The sequence below is a fragment of the Tachypleus tridentatus genome, chromosome 9, assembly GCF_004210375.1.
Source record: "Tachypleus tridentatus isolate NWPU-2018 chromosome 9, ASM421037v1, whole genome shotgun sequence".
Classification (NCBI taxonomy): Eukaryota; Metazoa; Arthropoda; class Merostomata; order Xiphosura; family Limulidae; genus Tachypleus; species Tachypleus tridentatus.
In genome coordinates, this window is record NC_134833.1 from 166683489 (window position 1) to 166708846 (window position 25358).

Below are 25358 nucleotides of genomic sequence, written 5' to 3' on the forward strand. Positions count from 1 at the left end.
TCTTATGTTAGTCAAAACATTTAAATTATGTGTAGATTGACTGGAGATATTTTCAGTCATGGCTTCAATGTGCATGATACATTACCTAGAAATAGAATTTTTGCACAATTTGTCAGTTGTTTTTAATGTGAAGTTGTTCAAAGGAAGTAATGAATTTTTCGGAATAATTTGAAAACTTTTTAAAACTATTGTTTTATGATTATAAAAAATTGATTTTGGGAATGTGATAAAATTGAGTTCTAAAAATAGTATGTACTATTTGTATTTGGTAAAACATCAAAGAATGAAAAATGGTTCATATCATGCAAAATGAATGTATGTATTTATTTTTGTGAAAATGTTCATAGACAATCACTATAGGATAATTAGCTCAATAGAGGGTTGCCGTCCCTGTTTCTGTGTTTAAGCTAGTCTATATACCCATTATGGGGCCTTAGACAAGAGCATTGTATTGGACAGTAATTAGTATTTTTAGAAATTGTATGACAAAATGATGTGGAACATTTTGTAATATGTTCAACCATATGGTGTTTGGATTATGAAACTGTTTATTAGTAATCATTTACACAATTACATATGTTATTGGTCTTTCATGGGAAGAACCTTTCTTTACTTGCCTAGTTTTACATGGTTGAGCAGATTTTGATTAATGAATGTATACATGCTCAGAGGCTGTTTCCTAATCCTTCCACTATGTTGGTTTGTTGGTTTTTTTAAATCCCTTGTTGTATACCCATCACATATACATTTATCTATGAGTCAAAAAATGTTTTAACTTCTAAAACTGTCTATAAACATGTCTAAGTTGAAACTCAGTAGAATTAAATTTTGTTTTCTGTTTATTAATATATGACATTTGGGAACCTACAAATAGTAGATAGAAAGGAATGAAATAGCATTTTGTGTGTGTATAAGGTTGCAATTAAGAAACCTAGTACTGAAGGTTGAGATTTTGTGTTATTAGTTTTTTCACAATATTCAACTTTTCTTATAGATACATATAGCTAGAGAAAATATTATAAAAGACCAGGTTACTTATTAAAATGTAGATGAATTCCTAGTTTTTTTTTCAGGTTTAGGCCTTGAAATATTCAAGTACATGACTTACAAACATTGAAATACACAAATTCTTTCTTTATTTACACAAGGATAACTTGTGATTGTTGAAATACATCCCTAGTCTATTTACAGATAGATGACTTACAAACATTGAAATACACAAATTCTTTCTTTATTTACACAAGGATAACTTGTGATTGTTGAAATACATCCCTAGTCTATTTACAGATAGATGACTTACAAACATTGAAATACACAAATTCTTTCTTTATTTACACAAGGATAACTTGTGATTGTTGAAATACATCCCTAGTCTATTTACAGATAGATGACTTACAAATATTGAAATACATTTTGATACATTACATTATTTTCACTCATAGCTATTCTCTTTCAGCACTGCCCTCTATATGCAAACTGTTTTTTTGCATGCCACAAGCCTTGAGCTCCTGAGATTAGTATGATTGAATTGCATCTTGATTATAAATCATCATGCAATACAAACATTCACCACCAGGTTTGGGACACTCAGATGTATGTCACTTCATCTGTCAAATTCTACTGAACTATCTGAAATCATATTTTTTCCTTTAATTTTTAAATTTTTCTTGAACTGTACTTTATTCTGAAGTGAGATTGCTCTTTTCATTTTTATAAATTTGCAAACTTAAAGATGACTTTCCTTCTCAGTTTTTCATTCCATTATTCAAACACTATTGTGTTTGCTCATTCACTTTTAACCATGAATTCTAAAATTCAAGTTACCACTTTGAATGTAATATCTTGTACACTTACGCAGACTGCAGGTGAGAGTAACTTGACTATGGAATTATCACTCTCATCTGTCATGAGATTGATCATTATAAAAGTCAGCCTTCTCCTTTCATCTCCTGATTTTGTCATGTCTTCCTATTACTATTCCAGAATCAGCTGGGCTTAATATGGCTTTTTTTGGACATGATTTGTCAGGTGTGTTGTGTTTTATCTATTTCTCATAATCCCTTTCCTCTTGGTATTGTTCTCCTTCTTTGGGTGCGTGGGGGTACTAATGTGTCTAGACATTCATGGCCTTGAGATCAGTTTGGTTTAGCTACCATCAGGTAGAATATCCATTTCTTGATTCTCCACAGTTGTAATTGATTTCCATGTAGGGGGTGGGTTCTTATCATTCATTCCACCTTTGTCTTACCCTGTCAACCTGCCTGTGGTACTTTTTCACTATCCATCTCTTTTCTGAGGTACTCCTGAGATCCCAAGAAAGTTCTGAGAGATACCCTCATCCTGATTACTCCATGTTGGCACTTTTATCTTCTTTGGCTTTTTCCTTACCCACATATTACTTTGTTGTTGGGATCTGCTGGGGAGAGACACTATACTATTTCAAATGTTTGTTTTCAGTAAGACTGTATTTTATGTGGAGTCTGTCACTTAACCACTCTCATAATTATCATAAAAAATTTAGGAAATATATATTGTTTTTAAATAACAATGACTACATGTTATAACATGAAAATACAGATGTTTAGGTCTCATCGTGCTATATGTGAACATGTATGTTTTTTTTATTATATTGAGCTTCCAGTCATGCCTATCTAATATTACACAACTTCCACTGATGTGGTATACATGCACTCATGTTATATATCAAATAATATAAAACTGACTTTTAATATTTCCTGTGTTGGCTGTGTTTGAGTGGACTAGTATTTTGTAGTATACAGTTACATTTCAATTATTATACTATATATGATTGCCACTATTTAGAAATAAGTTATGAAACTTATTTTTCTTAAAATATAGAACAATAAATCTAGAAGTAAAGCAAATAATTATCTCTTCTTGCAACGACCTTTGAACTTGGTTGCTTCTGGAATTAGGTTCTTAACCTTTTTACAGTTTTACACGTGAAGGATGTTAACATTTGTTTAAGGTTATATACACACACATACAGTTAAACAACCAGAACAGTCATACATAACTACAATGGTAAAATTCCATTATAATTTATTAACCTTAGTAACTAAGATATATTTAGATTTTTTAAAAATGTAAAACTTTGAGCAGACTTGATACAACCTACATCATTGAAATCTTGAATCAAAAGAACGTGGTAGTCTTTTCACAGATTAAAACCACTAGAGGGACATTCTAAGCTGTTGACTGGTAATTCAGTATGTATATACTGTTGTAAGAGTATATAAGGGACCATTTCAAAAAATGTAAAGAGTTGAATAAGGCTACTTTGTTTGAATCAGTACATAAGTCATGTCTCCACAAAATAAAAAAGATACAAGGTTCTTATTTTATATTCCAGCTTGGGAATATTAGTAAGTTGTTCCTAATTTGTACGAAACTATAAACATTCAATTTTACAAGTTTATTCCAAACTTATTGACATAAATTCATAAAATGGTAGTTCAATAAAATTTTGAATGCAAATCAATAAATGTGATGACATGGCCTTTGAACCCTGACCCATTGTAAAAGGGTCAAATACTTGCAATTGTTGAAATACCCTCCAAATTTTCTTACAGTTGGATCACTTGTAAGCATTCAAATACATGAATTCTAAGTTTATTTACAGACATGACATATAAATATTGAAATACACTCCTATAAGATTATAGTAGAATGACATAATTAATAAAATAATGAAACTTCCACATCATTTTATATTTGACTAGATTGTATGTACATTGCCACTGTGAAGATAAATGATTTTTGAAGTTACAGGCATGCACATCAAGTGTACAACACCAGAAACTCCACAATCAAAGGAAAAGAAGGAAACAACACTGGCTTCTCCTGTAACACCAGTCACATCAACTCCACGTGCAGGAAGACTGAGAACACCCATTACTCCCTTATCAACTGCACGTGTAAGAAGACTGAGAACACCCATTACTCCTTCTTCCACTCCAGGTGTAGGAAGATTGCGATCCAGATGGTTGTGTTCTCAAGAAAACCAGGGAGATATTATTTGGGATTGTACTTCTCCAAGTCAAAGGAAACTGGATTCAGGTAAAGAAGAAATGATGGTGTTTATGTGACATTTTCTTTTGATTTTAATAAAACTATTTCTTATGTACTGAATAGCATTTTGTTTTTATTATGTACTTATATTGTTACAAGAGATATCTAGGATGGAATGAGAAGTGATTTAATATATGTTCTGACTAAAATAAATCACAAATCTTTAAAGCTGTGTAACTGATAATGACCAACTTAATGTACAGTTTATCAAGACGTGATTTACTCTGAAAATCTTGACGTACAGTTTATTATTACCTTATTTATACACTTTATCATGACATGATTTACCCTAAACATCTTGACATACAGTTTATTATTACTATCTTTATGTACAACTTATCATGACCATCATAACATGATTTACCCTGAACATCTTGATGTACAGTTTATTATTACCAACTATATATATAATTTTTCATGACCTTCATGACATATGATTTGCCTTGAACATCTTGATGTACAGTTTATTATTACCATCTGTATGTATAATTTATCATGACCATTACGACATATGATTTACCCTGAACATCTTGATGTACAGTTTATTATTACCATCTGTATCTATAATTTATCATGACCATCACGACATATGATTTACCCTGAACATCTTGATGTACAGTTTATTATTACCATCTGTATGTATAATTTATCAGGACTATCTTGATAAACTATTTCTTATTACCATCTGTATCTATAATTTATCATGACCATCACGACATATGATTTACCCTGAACATCTTGATGTACAGTTTATTATTACCATCTGTATGTATAATTTATCAGGACTATCTTGATAAACTATTTCTTATTACCATCTGTATGTGTAATTCATCATGAACATCTTGACCTACAGTTTATTGTTACCATCTGTATGTATAATTCATCATGAACATCTTGACATACAGTTTATTGTTCCCATTTGTATGTATAATTCATCATGAATATCTTGACATACAGTTTATTGTTACCATCTGTATGTATAATTCATCATGAACATCTTGACATACAGTTTATTGTTACCATCTGTATGTATAATTCATCATGAACATCTTGACATACAGTTTATTGTTAACATCTGTATGTATAATTCATCATGAACATCTTGACATACAGTTTATTGTTAACATCTGCATGTATAATTCATCATGAACATCTTGACATACAGTTTATTGTTAACATCTGCATGTATAATTCATCATGAACATCTTGACATACAGTTTATTGTTAACATCTTGACATACAGTTTATTGTTAACATCTGTATGTATAATTCTTCATGAACATCTTGACATACAGTTTATTGTTGCCATCTGTATGTATAATTCTTCATGAACATCTTGACATACAGTTTATTGTTAACATCTGTATGTATAATTCATCATGAACATCTTGACATATAGTTTATTGTTAACATTTGTATGTATAATTCATCATGAACATCTTGACATACAGTTTATTGTTAACATCTGTATGTATAATTCATCATGAACATCTTGACATACAGTTTATTGTTGCCATCTGTATGTATAATTCTTCATGAACATCTTGACATACAGTTTATTGTTACCATTTGTATGTATAATTCATCATGAACATCTTGACATACAGTTTATTGTTAACATCTGCATGTATAATTCATCATGAACATCTTGACATACAGTTTATTGTTACCATCTGCATGTATAATTCATCATGAACATCTTGACCTACAGTTTATTGTTAACATCTGCATGTATAATTCATCATGAACATCTTGACATACAGTTTATTGTTAATATCTGCATGTATAATTCATCATGAACATCTTGACATACAGTTTATTGTCACCATCTGCATGTATAATTCATCATGAACATCTTGACATAGTTTATTGTTACCATCTGCATGTATAATTCATCATGAACATCTTGACATATAGTTTATTGTTAACATTTGTATGTATAATTCATCATGAACATCTTGACATACAGTTTATTGTTAACATCTGTATGTATAATTCATCATGAACATCTTGACATACAGTTTATTGTTGCCATCTGCATGTATAATTCTTCATGAACATCTTGACATACAGTTTATTGTTACCATCTGTATGTATAATTCATCATGAACATCTTGACATACAGTTTATTGTTAACATCTGCATGTATAATTCATCATGAACATCTTGACATACAGTTTATTGTTACCATCTGCATGTATAATTCATCATGAACATCTTGACCTACAGTTTATTGTTAACATCTGCATGTATAATTCATCATGAACATCTTGACATACAGTTTATTGTTAACATCTGCATGTATAATTCATCATGAACATCTTGACATACAGTTTATTGTCACCATCTGCATGTATAATTCATCATGAACATCTTGACATAGTTTATTGTTACCATCTGCATGTATAATTCATCATGAACATCTTGACATACAGTTTATTGTTAACATCTGTATGTATAATTCATCATGAACATCTTGACATAGTTTATTGTTACCATCTGTATGTATAATTCATCATGAACATCTTGACATACAGTTTATTGTTAACATCTGTACGTATAATTCATCATGAACATCTTGACATAGTTTATTGTTACCATCTGTATGTATAATTCATCATGAACATCTTGACATACAGTTTATTGTTAACATCTGTATGTATAATTCATCATGAACATCTTGACATACAGTTTATTGTTAACATCTGCATGTATAATTCATCATGAACATTTTGACAGTTTATTGTTAACATCTGCATGTATAATTCATCATGAACATCTTGACATACAGTTTATTGTTACCATCTGTATGTATAATTCATTATGAACATCTTGACATACAGTTTGTTACCATCTGTATGTATAATTCATCATGAACATCTTGACATACAGTTTATTGTTACCATCTGCATGTATAATTCATCATGAACATCTTGACATAGTTTATTGTTAACATCTGTATGTATAATTCATCATGAACATCTTGACATACAGTTTATTGTTAACATCTGTATGTATAATTCATCATGAACATCTTGACATAGTTTATTGTTACCATCTGTATGTATAATTCATCATGAACATCTTGATATACAGTTTATTGTTAACATCTGTATATATAATTCATCATGAACATTTTGACATAGTTTATTGTTACCATCTGTATGTAAAATTCATCATGAACATCTTGACATACAGTTTGTTACCATCTGTATGTATAATTCATCATGAACATCTTGACATACAGTTTATTGTTACCATCTGTATGTATAATTCGTCATGAACATCTTGACATACAGTTTATTGTTACCATCTGTATGTATAATTCGTCATGAACCTCTTGACATACAGTTTATTGTTACCATCTGTATGTATAATTCATCATGAACATCTTGACATATAGTTTATTGTTGCCATCTGTATGTATAATTCATCATGAACCTCTTGACATACAGTTTATTGTTAACATCTGTATGTATAATTCATCATGAACATCTTGACATACAGTTTATTGTTGCCATCTGTATGTATAATTCATCATGAACCTCTTGACATACAGTTTATTGTTACCATCTCTATGTATAATTCATCATGAACATCTTGACATACAGTTTATTGTTGCCATCTGTATGTATAATTCATCATGAACCCCTTGACATACAGTATATTGTTACCATCTGTATGTATAATTCATCATGAACATCTTGACATACAGTTTATTGTTACCATCTGTATGTATAATTCATCATGAACATCTTGACATACAGTTTATTGTTACCATCTGTATGTACAGTTTAACTGAACATCTTGACATACAGTTTATTGTTAACATCTGTATGTACAGTTTAACCTGAACATCTTGATATTCAATGCAGACATAAGGATTTTCTGTTTTAGTCACCAAACTGTGATTCATGTACATTGAATGAGTTACTCCCTCAGTAATAGGGCTTGACAGGATTGACTTGGTAAAGAAGGATATTGCAGTTTGAGTTATGTAGTGTTTCAAGCCTTGGATACTTGGAAACTATGAGGAGTTTGTGAGCTGTCAGACCACTGGTTATTTTTACAATATGTAAATATGCTGTAATTTAAACAATTTACACTTCTCACATTTTGTGTTGGATCCAAGTGTGGATATTCAGCCTTAATGACTTTCCTTACTTTAAAAGTATCACTATATGACATCTTCATGTATTTAAAGAAATAATAATCAACAGATTTAATTACATTAATCATGACTAATCCTTTTGCTACTGGCTCAGTATAATATACACAAGTTTGTCTACATATTTGCACATGTTAAGTAATTGTACTGTAACTTTTGGTACAGTAGGTGTATCTTCACAACATTTGGTAGACGTTTAGTAGAGATTACAAAAATCAGGTTTTTTAATGAAATATTTTTACTTAGGACTTGTTTATGAATATAGTCTGTTTTGTTACTAGTCTGAGTGCAAAGTGATTTCATGTTATGATTAAAAACTATTTTTGTTCCCAAAATCTCAAACATTGCTTGATTTCTAAAACCTCTGAAATACATTTCAAATATTTTCAGAAAAATAAAAGATATGTGTTTGTTTCATATTCTAGCTTTATTGTATCAGTACCTCTCGGTGGGGATTCCTGTACCTGGTGAAGGGACCTCCCAGGGAAGGTTCTGTTCTTTCAGTTTACCTCCTCTGGGATCTAAACATCCATCCATGTGTTTGCCGTGCATGGTGACTCATGAAGGGGAGGAAAGGATCCTGGTGGTTGAGGGGTCCAACCCTAACACACCGCTTTGGCCTTAAATTCTTATAGACGGACAGCCTTAGGTCAATCAGCTGGTCCACTTGGGCTAGGGTCATCCAAGTACCAGTGTTGGATATTCTCAACAGGTGTTGGACATTGTATCTGATACTGGTGTTTGGGTATAGCGCTCACAAAACCTCGGCGTTGCTGCAGTGTTCTTGCTTGACATTGTAGTGCAACCCTCGTAGGGCTCCATGGTGGGTGGGGGCAGTTGGTACCAAATTTATATGCAAAAACGGCTCGTTTGGGTTGAGAAAATATTTTAAATAGAAGAGCGAACAACGTTTCGACCTTCTTCGGTCATCGTCAGGTTCACAAAGAAAGAGGTAACTGACCGAAAGCTGACCACATGTTTGAAAGGGGTTGTGTAACTGAGTGTCGGAATGTAGAGGGCGGTATTAGATGTTTGAATATATAATTTCAAAGTAAAGATTACTTGACCCTTTCAAACATGTGGTCAGCTTTCGGTCGGTTACCTCTTTCTTTGTGAACCTGACGATGACCGAAGAAGGTCGAAACGTTGTTCGCTCTTCTATGTAAAATATTTTCTGAACCCAAACGAGCCATTTTTGCATATAAATTTCTTAAGAAGTGGGTTTCTTGACATCACTGATTATTATTTCATCACAGTTGGTACCAAAATTTCCCTTTTTTTATTATGGATCCTCCAAATAAAAACTTAAATAAAATAGTAAAAAAACAGTCCGTAGGTAAACGACCATGAAGATTCTGAACAGTAAACTTCAGTGTCTGTAACACCTCTTTTATCTCATTTTCTTGTACTACTTTCTCTTTCAGACAAACCTTTAGGGCAAATGTCTCCCTTTTTCATTCAGAAGGACCTGCTAGTTCTCCAAAGTCAATAAAGAAGCTTTGATCTGGTGACATATTGGTGGAAACATCAACATTTCAACACAGTGAACTCCTCTTGCATTCAAAGGAGATTGGGGATATATCTGTTGAGGTTTCACCTCATGCTTCTTTGAATTCATCACGAGGAGTTATTGTTGCGAGGGATTTGAAAAACATCCTCAAGTCAGAGAAGGGTTATGCACCCAATTTGCTTACACATAAATAAAAATGGCCACCTTGATGCAATGGAACTGTTGAGGTTTGCGTTCTAATCTGGAAGACATCAAAACAGTGATAGCTTCCTACCATCCTGTATGTCTTTCCTTACAGGAAATATTTCTGAACCATGCCAATACATTCACCTTTTGGCAGTTTTCTCTGTACAGAAATGACAGGCTGTGTGATGGACAAGTGCATGGAGGGGTGGCACTGTTGGTTGATCAGCATGTCTTTGCCACTCGATACACCCTTGGAGACAGTGTTTTCTTGGGTCGTACCATTGCTGTTTGTTCTCTCTACCTGTCACCTGGAGAGACACATAATCAATCAGACCTTGATGCTCTCATTGAACAGTTGCCATTTCCCTTTTTAATCCTGAGAGACTTAAATGGACATCATCCACTCTGAGGAAGTGCTGATATTAATAGGAGGGGTTGCCCCATAGAGGGTGTGCTCTTTGATCACAATCTTTTTTTTTCAGTAACAGTTCTACTTATTTTCATACACCGTCGTCAGTTCTTTACTGCTGTTGATCTCTCAGTTTGGTTCTTTTTCATTATTCTCCCATTTTTCATGGAGGGTTGACAATAATCAACAAGGCAGTGATCATTTTCCTATACTTTTGTGAGAGACTGGCCGTACTCGATGTCACCCAACCCTCATGCCCCAATGGAAGCTGGTTCAAGCAGACTGGCCCTCATTCACTGTTCTTGCAAAACTTGATCCTGCCATCATATGTAAGCCATCATTAGATGACTGTTTGGAATCACTGTCTGCCACATGGCACAGAAGGCTCAAAAATGGGTCTCAGATACCTTTTGAAGGTATCCCACGCTTGCACTGCATTGCTTTCGAACAGGCCCTGTACCTGTATGGTGTATAAAATGTCAAAACCAAAAGGAATCTTGGATTAAGTTCACAACCAGCATATCTTCTACCACCAGTTTCAAAGTCATATGGGACAAGATTTGAAAGGTCAGTGGGCAATATAATTCTGTCCTCTTGATCTTGCTTTCTGAAATGCCAGGAAGTAGTTGATACTCTAGGTGAAAGCTTTTGCCAGGTATCTAGTACTTCTGCTTCTTCCTCCACCTTCTTAGCCATCAAGACTCAGGCAGAATGATCACCTCTTTCCTTTCGATCTTATTGTCTCTATGACGATAATCATCCCTTTACACTGGTTGAATTCGAACTGGCTCTTCATCTGTCTGGCAGTACATTGGTTGGACCTGATGATGTAAACTATGAAATGCTGTGCCATCTATCTCATGTTTCTCTTGCTATTCTTCTGATTGTTTATAACTGGATCTGGCAGGAGAATGTTTCTTCCTGATGCCTGGTGCCAGGCTATTATTTTACCTTTCTCTAAGCCAGGGAAAGATCCAAAGATTCCTTCAAACTACCGTCCAATTGCTTTGACGAGCTGTCTCTGTAAGACCTTAAAGAGAATGGTTAATGCTCGTCTTGTTTGGTTCCTCAATTGAAACAACCTCCTCTCGCTCACTTGGTGTGGGTTCCAATGACAGAGTTTCACCATGGACCACCTGATTCGACGTAAAACATAAATCAGAGAAGCCTTTTTCAAACAACAACATCTTGTATCAATATTCTTTGACATTGAGAAGGCTTATAATACAACATGGAGGTATGACATTTTGCAAAACCTCTATATATGGGTTACGTGGCCATTTGCCGATTTTTATTAAAAATTTTTTAATGGGCAGGAGATTCCCAGTTTGTGTGGGTTTGACACTTTCCTGTTCTTTTCTACAGGAACTTGGAGTCCCTCAGGGCTGTGTTTTGAGTGTCACACTTTTCAGTATAAAGATTAATGCTGTCATTGAACAACTCCCTCTTATTGTTGGAAACGGGCTTTATGTCAACGACTTTCCATATCTCATGTCAGTTGTCAAACATGAGATATATTGAGTGGCAACTACAGACTGCCTTCAGTCATTTACTGAAGTGGACCACACCAAACGGCTTTAACTCTCTCTCTCTCTCTCTCTAAAACCGTTTGCATGCACTTTTTCCACCAACGGGGTATTCACTTTGATCCCGAACTCTGTATTGGTGAAATTGTGCTGCCTATGGTCCTTGAGACAAAGTTCTTGGGGCTTATTTTTGACTGTAAGCTGACCTTTATACAACACATCAAGCAGCTATGGGTCAAATCTACAAGAGCATTGAACATTCTCCATGCTTTCTCTTCCACCACTTGGGGAGTGGATTGATGTTCTATGCTAAAGTTATGTCGTGCTCTTATTCAATCGAAACTTGACTATGGATCACTGGTCTATGGCTCTGTGAGGACCTCGGTCTTAAAGATGCTGACCCCATTCATCATTAAGGACTTTGGCTCTACACTGGGGCTTTCTGTACTTCCCCAGTTCAGAGCTTATACATAGAGTCTCGTGAAGCTTCTTTGCACCTCTGCCGTTTGCAACTGTCTTTATTACATGCTTTGAAACTTTGTTCCTTACCCAAGCATTCCACTTGGGGTTATGTTTTCCTTCCTTAGTGGACCATACTCTTTTCAGAACAGACAGTCTGCCATTTCTCCCTTTGGCCTTCGTATCCAGACGCAGTTGAATGAATTGGCTCTGTCCTTGGATAACATTACTGTATCCATTGGTCAGCCCATCCAACCATAGCTTCTTACAATCCCCAGATGTGACCTGTCTTTAAGTCATCTGAGAAAAGCAGACACTGCCAATTGAAAACACTGTCTGTTATTTGCGGAACATCTTTCAAACCATTCTTACATTCCTATTTATACAGATGGTTCAAAATCAGGTGACTGTGTGGGCTCTGCCATGGTTAGTTGTGGTTCAGTGGTTGCACACAGAATCCCCTCTACAGCTTCTGTGTTCACTGCTGAGGCGTATGCCATAGAAGGTAAGCAGTACTCAAACTGCACTATTTATACTGACTTGCTTAGTTCTTTTCTGGCCCTGGAATCACTTCATGTTCACACCCTGTTCTCATCGATATTCAAAACTGACTGTCCCATTTCTCTTTAACATCTACTTTTATCCAATTTTTCTGGATACTGGGCCACGTTGGTATTCTCAGGAACGAGGCTGCCGACACTGCAGCTAAACCTGTCTGTTCTATACATGGACTATGGTCCTGTATTCAAGGCTCAGCTCCGTGCCAATTGGCAGACAACTTGGAGTGAGCAACATGAAAACTAGCTTTTCCAAATAAAACCCTGTATTGGACTTACTTCCATAAGGATTGGAAAGAAGTTGTTCTTTCTATACTGTGCTTTACTCACAATTTTTTAACTTATTGTTTTCTTTTATCTGAGAATGATGCACCAATGTGTTGTCTGTGTAACACTCTGTCTTGCCGTCATCATGACTCTCAACGACAGCACCATTTTAAACATGTTTTGTCCAAGGTTTATCCATAACGTTAGTATTATTGGTGATGGTGACACTGTCCACCTTGGAAATGTTTTTAGTTTTTTTATCGGCACATTAGACCTTTTTTAATATGATTCCTTTTAAGAATCAAAGTACATCTAGTTTGATTTGAAATTAGAAAATGGCTGTAATATCAAATAAGTGGAAACCAGGACTGGAAAGGCCAGCTTCAGATGACTAACGCTGATGTCAGATCTACCCATTAGTCATCGTGGCGAGTTATTATTAAAATTTTGCTCCACGCCATTTAATACTTTTATTACTCTACTTTCTGAATATGACCATAACCTCAAATAACTTGGAACCAGGACTGGAAAGGCCAGCTTCAGGTGACTGACAGTGGTTTTTGAACCTGTTAATTTTCCTGGCAAGTTATGGTAATTACAATTATGCTACAGAAAGTCCTTTACAATTTGTATTACTATAGTTTTTCTCTTACTGCTGTAGACTAGATGTCAACATTGGTTTTATGATATTTATATTTTAACTGTTTTGCTTTACCTTAATTTCCTTTTGTGAATTTTACTAAATTTAATTTTACCTTTTTACTGGATGTTTGGCACAGATAGGCCTAGCTGATTTGTACTATAAAACACCAAACCAACCAACCAACGAATCATGTCAGTAATTTGTACAAAATTATAGACTTAATATTTTAACATCACAAACATCTAATTTTAAACAGTGCTGCATTCAACATACCATGTGACTCACTGAAATCTACATTTAAATGTGTTATATATACTTTTATTCTAAAGTATTAACTCATATATAATATTAAAATTTAAATAATAATCTACAATTTTATTCCAAGCTTATTGACATAAACTTATAAAATATTAGTTAAATAAAATTTTAAATACAAGTAAAAAATGCAATGACATGGTCTTTGATGACAAGGTCACTTGTAAAGACTAAAGTTCAGTTTTGTATTATTGGATGTGGTAAGATGAGTGCACATGCACTTTGTCAATCTATGTATGACTGGAAGGTCAATGTAATAAATATAGTACATTGAGACTTAAGCAGCTTAAACTAATTATTTATATTTTCATGTTATAATATGTAGGCATTCTAGCATGAAAAAAAGCATAACTTATATTCATTTCCTAATTTTTTTATGACGGTTACGAGGTTGGTCAATTGACAGACCCAACATAGGGTATAGGAAATAACAAAATATAGTTTTTGTGAAAATAAACATTTGAAATGTATTTAGAGATTACATAAATAATGAGAATTTTTGGACAAAAAATAGTTTTTTTTAATCTTAACATGAAATCACTTTGCACTCAGACAAAACAGGCTCAGTGTTTTCACAAACCTTTAATAAAACTAGTTCATTAAGAAAGTCAGATTTTTCTGTACAAAAAACTTGTAATCCTTACTAAAAGTCTACCAAATTTTGTGAAGGTACACGTACAGCATTGAAAGTTGTAGAATAAATGTTTAACGTTCATTTGAAGACTGTTTTGTATGAGAAATAATGTAAATTAATTTTATTGTAGCAAAATGTCCTATTGGAGAAGAAATTACAGAAATAGTGAACTTCATACCAGTGAAGAAACAGGTATGTCAGGTTACTGTTTACAACAGTCAGTGACCAAACAGGTATGTCAGGTTATTGTTTACAATAGTCAGTGACCAAACAGGTATGTCAGGTTACTGTTTACAATAGTCAGTGACCAAACAGGTATGTCAGGTTACTGTTTACAATAGTCAGTGACCAAACAGGTATGTCAGGTTACTGTTTACAATAGTCAGTGACCAAACAGGTATGTCAGGTTACTGTTTACAATAGTCAGTGACCAAACAGGTATGTCAGGTTACTGTTTACAATAGTCAGTGACGAAACAGGTATGTCACGTTACTGTTTACAATAGTCAGTGACCAAACAGGTATGTCAGGCTACTGTTTACAACAGTCAGTGACCAAACAGGTATGTCAGGTTACTGTTTACAACAGTCAGTGACCAAACAGGTATGTCAGGTTACTGTTTACAATAGTCAGTGACCAAACAGGTATGTCAGGTTACTGTTTACAATAGTCAGTGACCAAACAGGTATGTCAGGTTACTGTTTACAATAGTCAGTGACCAAACAGGTATGTCAGGTTACTGTTTACAATAGTCAGTGACCAAACAGGTATGTCAGGTTACTGTTTACAATAGTCAGTGACCAAACAGGTATGTCAGGTTACTGTTTACAATAGTCAGTGACCAAACAGGTATGTCAGGTTACTGTTTACAATAGTCAGTGACCAAACAGGTATGTCAGGTTACTGTTTACAATAGTCAGTGACCAAACAGGTATGTCAGGTTACTGTTTACAATAGTCAGTGACCAAACAGGTATGTCAGGTTACTGTTTACAATAGTCAGTGACCAAACAGGTATGTCAGGTTACTGTTTACAATAGTCAGTGACCAAACAGGTATGTCAGGTTACTGTTTACAATAGTCAGTGACCAAACAGGTATGTCAGGTTACTGTTTACAATAGTCAGTGACCAAACAGGTATGTCAGGTTACTGTTTACAATAGTCAGTGACCAAACAGGTATGTCAGGTTACTGTTTACAATAGTCAGTGACCAAACAGGTATGTCAGGTTACTGTTTACAATAGTCAGTGACCAAACAGGTATGTCAGGTTACTGTTTACAATAGTCAGTGACCAAACAGGTATGTCAGGTTACTGTTTACAATAGTCAGTGACCAAACAGGTATCAGTCAGTGACCAAACAGGTATGTCAGGTTACTGTTTACAATAGTCAGTGACCAAACAGGTATGTCAGGTTACTGTTTACAATAGTCAGTGACCAAACAGGTATGTCAGGTTACTGTTTACAATAGTCAGTGACCAAACAGGTATGTCAGGTTACTGTTTACAATAGTCAGTGACCAAACAGGTATGTCAGGTTACTGTTTACAATAGTCAGTGACCAAACAGGTATGTCAGGTTACTGTTTACAATAGTCAGTGACCAAACAGGTATGTCAGGTTACTGTTTACAATAGTCAGTGACCAAACAGGTATGTCAGGTTACTGTTTACAATAGTCAGTGACCAAACAGGTATGTCAGGTTACTGTTTACAATAGTCAGTGACCAAACAGGTATGTCAGGTTACTGTTTACAATAGTCAGTGACCAAACAGGTATGTCAGGTTACTGTTTACAATAGTCAGTGACCAAACAGGTATGTCAGGTTACTGTTTACAATAGTCAGTGACCAAACAGGTATGTCAGGTTACTGTTTACAATAGTCAGTGACCAAACAGGTATGTCAGGTTACTGTTTACAATAGTCAGTGACCAAACAGGTATGTCAGGTTACTGTTTACAATAGTCAGTGACCAAACAGGTATGTCAGGTTACTGTTTACAATAGTCAGTGACCAAACAGGTATGTCAGGTTACTGTTTACAATAGTCAGTGACCAAACAGGTATGTCAGGTTACTGTTTACAATAGTCAGTGACCAAACAGGTATGTCAGGTTACTGTTTACAACTGTTTAGTCAGTGACCAAACAGGTATGTCAGGTTACTGTTTACAATAGTCAGTGACCAAACAGGTATGTCAGGTTACTGTTTACAATAGTCAGTGACCAAACAGGTATGTCAGGTACTGTTTACTGTTTACAATAGTCAGTGACCAAACAGGTATGTCAGGTTACTGTTTACAATAGTCAGTGACCAAACAGGTATGTCAGGTTACTGTTTACAATAGTCAGTGACCAAACAGGTATGTCAGGTTACTGTTTACAATAGTCAGTGACCAAACAGGTATGTCAGGTTACTGTTTACAATAGTCAGTGACCAAACAGGTATGTCAGGTTACTGTTTACAATAGTCAGTGACCAAACAGGTATGTCAGGTTACTGTTTACAATAGTCAGTGACCAAACAGGTATGTCAGGTTACTGTTTACAATAGTCAGTGACCAAACAGGTATGTCAGGTTACTGTTTACAATAGTCAGTGACCAAACAGGTATGTCAGGTTACTGTTTACAATAGTCAGTGACCAAACAGGTATGTCAGGTTACTGTTTACAATAGTCAGTGACCAAACAGGTATGTCAGGTTACTGTTTACAATAGTCAGTGACCAAACAGGTATGTCAGGTTACTGTTTACAATAGTCAGTGACCAAACAGGTATGTCAGGTTACTGTTTACAATAGTCAGTGACCAAACAGGTATGTCAGGTTACTGTTTACAATAGTCAGTGACCAAACAGGTATGTCAGGTTACTGTTTACAATAGTCAGTGACCAAACAGGTATGTCAGGTTACTGTTTACAATAGTCAGTGACCAAACAGGTATGTCAGGTTACTGTTTACAATAGTCAGTGACCAAACAGGTATGTCAGGTTACTGTTTACAATAGTCAGTGACCAAACAGGTATGTCAGGTTACTGTTTACAATAGTCAGTGACCAAACAGGTATGTCAGGTTACTGTTTACAATAGTCAGTGACCAAACAGGTATGTCAGGTTACTGTTTACAATAGTCAGTGACCAAACAGGTATGTCAGGTTACTGTTTACAATAGTCAGTGACCAAACAGGTATGTCAGGTTACTGTTTACAATAGTCAGTGACCAAACAGGTATGTCAGGTTACTGTTTACAATAGTCAGTGACCAAACAGGTATGTCAGGTTACTGTTTACAATAGTCAGTGACCAAACAGGTATGTCAGGTTACTGTTTACAATAGTCAGTGACCAAACAGGTATGTCAGGTTACTGTTTACAATAGTCAGTGACCAAACAGGTATGTCAGGTTACTGTTTACAATAGTCAGTGACCAAACAGGTATGTCAGGTTACTGTTTACAATAGTCAGTGACCAAACAGGTATGTCAGGTTACTGTTTACAATAGTCAGTGACCAAACAGGTATGTCAGGTTACTGTTTACAATAGTCAGTGACCAAACAGGTATGTCAGGTTACTGTTTACAATAGTCAGTGACCAAACAGGTATGTCAGGTTACTGTTTACAATAGTCAGTGACCAAACAGGTATGTCAGGTTACTGTTTACAATAGTCAGTGACCAAACAGGTATGTCAGGTTACTGTTTACAATAGTCAGTGACCAAACAGGTATGTCAGGTTACTGTTTACAATAGTCAGTGACCAAACAGGTATGTCAGGTTACTGTTTACAATAGTCAGTGACCAAACAGGTATGTCAGGTTACTGTTTACAATAGTCAGTGACCAAACAGGTATGTCAGGTTACTGTTTACAATAGTCAGTGACCAAACAGGTATGTCAGGTTACTGTTTACAATAGTCAGTGACCAAACAGGTATGTCAGGTTACTGTTTACAATAGTCAGTGACCAAACAGGTATGTCAGGTTACTGTTTACAATAGTCAGTGACCAAACAGGTATGTCAGGTTACTGTTTACAATAGTCAGTGACCAAACAGGTATGTCAGGTTACTGTTTACAATAGTCAGTGACCAAACAGGTATGTCAGGTTACTGTTTACAATAGTCAGTGACCAAACAGGTATGTCAGGTTACTGTTTACAATAGTCAGTGACCAAACAGGTATGTCAGGTTACTGTTTACAATAGTCAGTGACCAAACAGGTATGTCAGGTTACTGTTTACAATAGTCAGTGACCAAACAGGTATGTCAGGTTACTGTTTACAACAGTCAGTGACCAAACAGGTATGTCAGGTTACTGTTTACAATAGTCAGTGACCAAACAGGTATGTCAGGTTACTGTTTACAATAGTCAGTGACCAAACAGGTATGTCAGGTTACTGTTTACAATAGTCAGTGACCAAACAGGTATGTCAGGTTACTGTTTACAATAGTCAGTGACCAAACAGGTATGTCAGGTTACTGTTTACAATAGTCAGTGACCAAACAGGTATGTCAGGTTACTGTTTACAATAGTCAGTGACCAAACAGGTATGTCAGGCTACTGTTTACAATAGTCAGTGACCAAACAGGTATGTCAGGTTACTGTTTACAATAGTCAGTGACCAAACAGGTATGTCAGGTTACTGTTTACAATAGTCAGTGACCAAACAGGTATGTCAGGTTACTGTTTACAATAGTCAGTGACCAAACAGGTATGTCAGGCTACTGTTTACAATAGTCAGTGACCAAACAGGTATGTCAGGTTACTGTTTACAATAGTCAGTGACCAAACAGGTATGTCAGGTTACTGTTTACAATAGTCAGTGACCAAACAGGTATGTCAGGTTACTGTTTACAATAGTCAGTGACCAAACAGGTATGTCAGGTTACTGTTTACAATAGTCAGTGACCAAACAGGTATGTCAGGTTACTGTTTACAACAGTCAGTGACCAAACAGGTATGTCAGGTTACTGTTTACAACAGTCAGTGACCAAACAGGTATGTCAGGTTACTGTTTACAGCAGTCAGTGACCAAACAGGTATGTCAGGTTACTGTTTACAACAGTCAGTGACCAAACAGGTATGTCAGGTTACTGTTTACAACAGTCAGTGACCAAACAGGTATGTCAGGCTTCTGTTTACAACAGTCAGTGACCAAACAGGTATGTCAGGCTTCTGTTTACAACAGTCAGTGACCAAACAGGTATGTCAGGCTTCTGTTTACAACAGTCAGTGACCAAACAGGTATATCAGGTTACTGTTTACAACAGTCAGTGACCAAACAGGTATGTCAGGCTACTGTTTACAACAGTCAGTGACCAAACAGGTATGTCAGGTTACTGTTTACAATAGTCAGTGACCAAACAGGTATGTCAGGTTACTGTTTACAATAGTCAGTGACCAAACAGGTATGTCAGGTTACTGTTTACAATAGTCACTGACCAAACAGGTATGTCAGGTTACTGTGTACAATAGTCACTGACCAAACAGGTATGTCAGGTTACTGTTTACAATAGTCACTGACAAAGTTGATAACCTCAAAGTTATTATCATAGTTCCATATATAATGATTAATATCATGTTGCCTTGTTCACAAAATTTCATAAGCTTTTGTTAAATATTAGAAGGCTTCTGTACACAAAAGATCAATTTTGTAATTTAGTATTTTTGCTAATCTTTTATACTTCAATATATGGATTCAGTGTTGATTCAAAGTGGAAAATGATTTTTGTGTTAAGATTTTTATTTTTATTCATCTGAAAACTCAAATTTCATTTGTATTATCTCTAAAACTCAAATAAATATCAGATATACATTTTTTTATCTGTAAGCCTGTATTTTATCTATCATATTATTTATATTTTATCTATTATATTATCTATCTTCTGTTAATTTGACTCACCTTATAATCACCATAAAAGACAAATCTAGATTACCAGTTTTTTCTTTGTAGGATAACTAGAAATTGTACATTAAACTATAATTGTTCATTCTTAATAGCTTAAAGTTACATGAGTTTATATTTAGTTTTATTACCCTCTAGATTGTGTATAAAGAAACAAATAGTAAATCACTCATTGAACATGCAACTCAATACCTCTTGTCAGATAACACCAGGTGCTCGCAAGTATACCTTATAAGGAATTTTTTACCTTGTTTTCATTATTTTACCTAATGTGACCGTATCGTACAAATAAGTTTCTAATTCTTATATTTTAGTTAGTTTGATAATATTGAATAAAGAATACACAGGAAAAACATGAAATATAGTGATTATTTGGGTTTTATTTCTTGCTATCAACTATAAAGCAAACTTAGTCATGTTTTGTATACTAATGGTATTGATAGATTTTTATTACTCCACCTAAAACACAGAATAGTAACACATAAAAACAGTGTGGTAGAACTGTCATAACTTTTATTTCTATATAACTAAACAGCAAGAGACGTTACAAATTCAGCTGAGTTTGTTCTTTTGATTTCCATGAGAAACTGGTTTAGTACTGGAGTTGCATAAACCCTTCTACAGAAAACAATATTATTGTCAGTTGATGGATTAATATTTAACTTAAATATAGTGTAAATCATTAGACAAAACTAGCAGGAATTTGAACAAAAGAGGATGCTTCCAATTTATGGCTTCATAAACACATAAAAAAAACTTTGCTTGAGTTATATGTGTATTATTATCACTACTTTATGTTAAATTCCCTACATCTAAAAGGAATAGTAAGTAAGGAAGAAAAACCAATAGAACAGATGTCAGGTTCTCACACCAATGGAGATTGAGGGTTGTTTTTTTTTAAATATTTACTTAAGGTTAAGAACGTAAACCTATCTAAGGTTTAATGATAAAGTAGTTTCATTAAACATTGAATGTAACTGTGATATTCATTCTTTAAATTATGTGTTGCTAAAGGGTTAGGTAATGACACCTATTGTAATTTGTATGTTTATGCAAATAAGCAGAACTTGTTGATTTAACCAAACCATTAACTTAGACATGTCATTCAGTTAAACTAATCACATCTCTGCATAACAGCTATTACCTGGTGCAGTACCATGTAGATTATCACAACAAACAGTTATTACCTGGTGCAGTACCATGTAGATTATCACAACAAACAGTTATTACCTGGTGCAGTACCATGTAGATTATCACAACAAACAGTTATTACCTGGTGCAGTACCATGTAGATTATCACAACAAACAGTTATTACCTGGTGCAGTGCCATGTAGTTATCACAACAAACAGTTATTACCTGGTGCAGTACCATGTCGTTATCACAACAAACAGTTATTACCTGTGCAATGCCATGTAGTTATCACAACAAACAGTTATTACCTGGTGCAGTACCATGTAGATTATCACAACAAACAGTTATTACCTGGTGCAGTACCATGTAGATTATCACAACAAACAGTTATTACCTGGTGCAGTGCCATGTAGATTATCACAACAAACAGTTATTACCTGGTGCAGTACCATGTATATTATCACAACAAACAGTTATTACCTGGTGCAGTACCATGTAGATTATCACAACAAACAGCTATTACCTGGTGCAGTGCTATGTAGATTATTACAACAAACAGTTATTACCTGGTGCAGTACCATGTAGATTATCACAACAAACAGTTATTACCTGGTGCAGTGCCATGTAGATTATCACAACAAACAGTTATTACCTGTGCAATGCCATGTAGTTATCACAACAAACAGTTATTACCTGGTGCAGTACCATGTAGATTATCACAACAAACAGTTATTACCTGGTGCAGTACCATGTAGATTATCACAACAAACAGTTATTACCTGGTGCAGTGCCATGTAGATTATCACAACAAACAGTTATTACCTGGTGCAGTGCCATGTAGATTATCACAACAAACAGTTATTACCTGGTGCAGTACCATGTAGATTATCACAACAAACAGTTATTACCTGGTGCAGTACCATGTAGATTATCACAACAAACAGTTATTACCTGGTGCAGTACCATGTAGATTATCACAACAAACAGCTATTACCTGGTGCAGTGCTATGTAGATTATTACAACAAACAGTTATTACCTGGTGCAGTACCATGTAGATTATCACAACAAACAGTTATTACCTGGTGCAGTGCCATGTAGATTATCACAACAAACAGTTATTACCTGGTACACTTCCATGTTGGTTATCTGAGCTTACTTCCACTTTCTGTATCAACATGTTTATTGTACTAGTCTATAATGTAATCATTGTTAGAGAATAAATGTTCCACTAGTAGGATGAGATGTCCTCCATTCTCATTCTGTCCTTTGTACTGCTTGTAAATAGTTTTCTTTTTACTTTTTCTGAGAACCACATGAATTTTTACATTTATTTTTTTACAGGTTTTGATACAATTCTTACTGTAGTCTATTTATTTCTTGACTATATATGTTGAATAACAGTTACTATATTTTAAAATCAACATTTCAAACTTTGAAATTCTTTTCATTTATCTTTATTTTCATAAAAGGTGTACACTTGAGACATGTATGTCACATTGCTTTGGTCAATGTATTGATTTCTCTCCACCAGTTTTCTTTAGAATACACCATTTCCATACTTTAGTCATTTTATTTTTGACTTTAAAGAAAACGACCACAACATTAGATTGGCAGATTGTTATCTTCATGTTTTTTTGTAACACTCCTTGATAGGAGTGTTCCAATATAGTGGCTACCAGAGATATTGATGGTCTGAGATGTTACTGGAGTGGTTGATTCCATTCTGATTGTTGATCACAACCTGTTGCATCTGTTTCTTCAGTTGAACTGGTTCTACCTTGTAACATGTTTCACCACTTTTGTTTCCAATGAGAATCGGGTAATCCCACTTTTCACTGTTTGGGTTCTGGTGTGTCATTTGTTTTCTCTCCAGTTATATTTTGGATAATTGTGGGCTACCTGATTTCACAATTCTCCTGTCACTTGAATCTGGTATTTCAGTTTTGGACCTCTTTCTCATTGTATTTGTTCTCTCTCTTTTCTCTACTTGTTTTGTCTCTCTTGATTTATCATTACAAATTATCTTCATTTTCAGGATTTTGGTCGCAACCCTACAGACTTTACTGGGGCAACTTTCTATACCTCTTTTCCACTTTGCCTTCAGTTTTCTTTTAATTTGCTGAAGTTAATATTTTTGTATTTCTGGTTTATACTTTTCAGGTTCTGGTTTTTCCTGAAATTCTCCTTTCACTCTTCTCTTTAGAGAACCTGTTTTAAACTTTGTATTCATAATGTAGCTTTTGGTGGGTATTTCTTATACTTCTGTAGCAACTCATCAGCAGTCATTTTTGCATGCTATGGCTTCTTTCAGAAGCTGGATGCTCAACTATATTTCACATCATATACTGCCCCTTTTGTTCATCATCTTGTTATTGTCCACATCTATGTCATGTTTTGTGGAGATACATCCTGGACTTCTACTCTTCCCCTCAAAATTCATCAACAATGGAAAGGTTCTGAACTGTACACAGGGATTTTACTATTGTCTCTTTGTAGTTCCTCTGTAGGTGGAAACTTGTTACGTAATTGTGGTTCTACCAACCTTTTGCTTCCTGTGGTTCATCTGCAGTGGTCATGTACTTAATTCTCAGTCTTTCCAGTATAGTGAGTCCAGTGTTTACTCAGAGGTTACATTCTTCAGACATATTATTCCACTACTTTATGAATGTTTATCCCTTTCTTGCCCATTACCGTGTTGCAACCTCCTTTGGGGTGTCTGATTTTGCTACCGAGTTCACTCTGGACACTTTCTGGGGTGTCTGATTTTGCTACCTAGTTCACTCTGAACACTTTCCCTGAAAGTGAGTAATTTCTCTCTCATTCTTATTTGTCTCTGAGACATGTGTACATGGAGCTTTTGACACAATGTTAGTCAATCTTTTCTGTCTTTAAACAGTAGGAGTGGTTACTGAGGTTTTACTGGTCAAAAGATAAGTTAAGAAGAATTGTAGAGAACATGTTATAGTAGGTTACATTTTAAATTTACTTCTACAACAGTAGTTCATACCAGCAAGTTTCTGAGTAATGTATAGTATATTAATTTATTATTACTTTCATGAACACCATTTGTTATACTATTAGATATGTTGAATATCTTTACTTTTGAACTTTATTTTTTATTATTATGCTTTTATTAAAGAGATTGTTTTGTGTTGCTAACTTATAACATGAATTTAGAACTAACCTAAATCTCCTAAGCTGGCTGAATATTATGAAGTTTTATTAGGATTACTGCCAAAAATGTAGCTACTAGTAAGGATATCCAACTGATGAAACAATTCATTCTGATCTTTAATCGTGGAACTCCAAGAAACTTGTATTTAAGTTAGCTGTTCTGATTGCTAGGTTAGTGATTAACAGTTACTGTTAATTAGAGTCCATCTTCCCTTTATTACAGAAAGGCTGTGCTTCTCAAGACATTGATACTTGTATTTAAGTTAGCTGTTCTGATTGCTAGGTTAGTGATTAACAGTTACTATTAATTAGAGTCCATCTTCCCTTTATTACAGAAAGGCTGTGCTTCTCAAGACATTGATACTTGTATTTAAGTTAGCTGTTCTGATTGCTAGG

At 34.7% G+C, this 25358-nt stretch overlaps 1 protein-coding gene across 3 annotated transcripts in view; it reads left to right on the forward strand.

Annotated features, from left to right (window-relative positions):
• LOC143226900 (uncharacterized) overlaps positions 1–25358 on the forward strand; it is a 45501-nt gene that overhangs the window by 1111 nt on the left and 19032 nt on the right. For 2 of the 3 annotated variants that reach the window (XM_076458437.1, XM_076458438.1), the window contains exons 2-3: positions 3793–4080; positions 14897–14958. In XM_076458437.1, the coding sequence (XP_076314552.1) occupies positions 3793–4080; positions 14897–14958 (350 nt within the window). Of the gene's footprint in view, positions 1–3786; positions 4081–14896; positions 14959–25358 lie in introns of all 3 variants that reach the window. The other variant, XM_076458436.1, reaches the window with a different exon arrangement.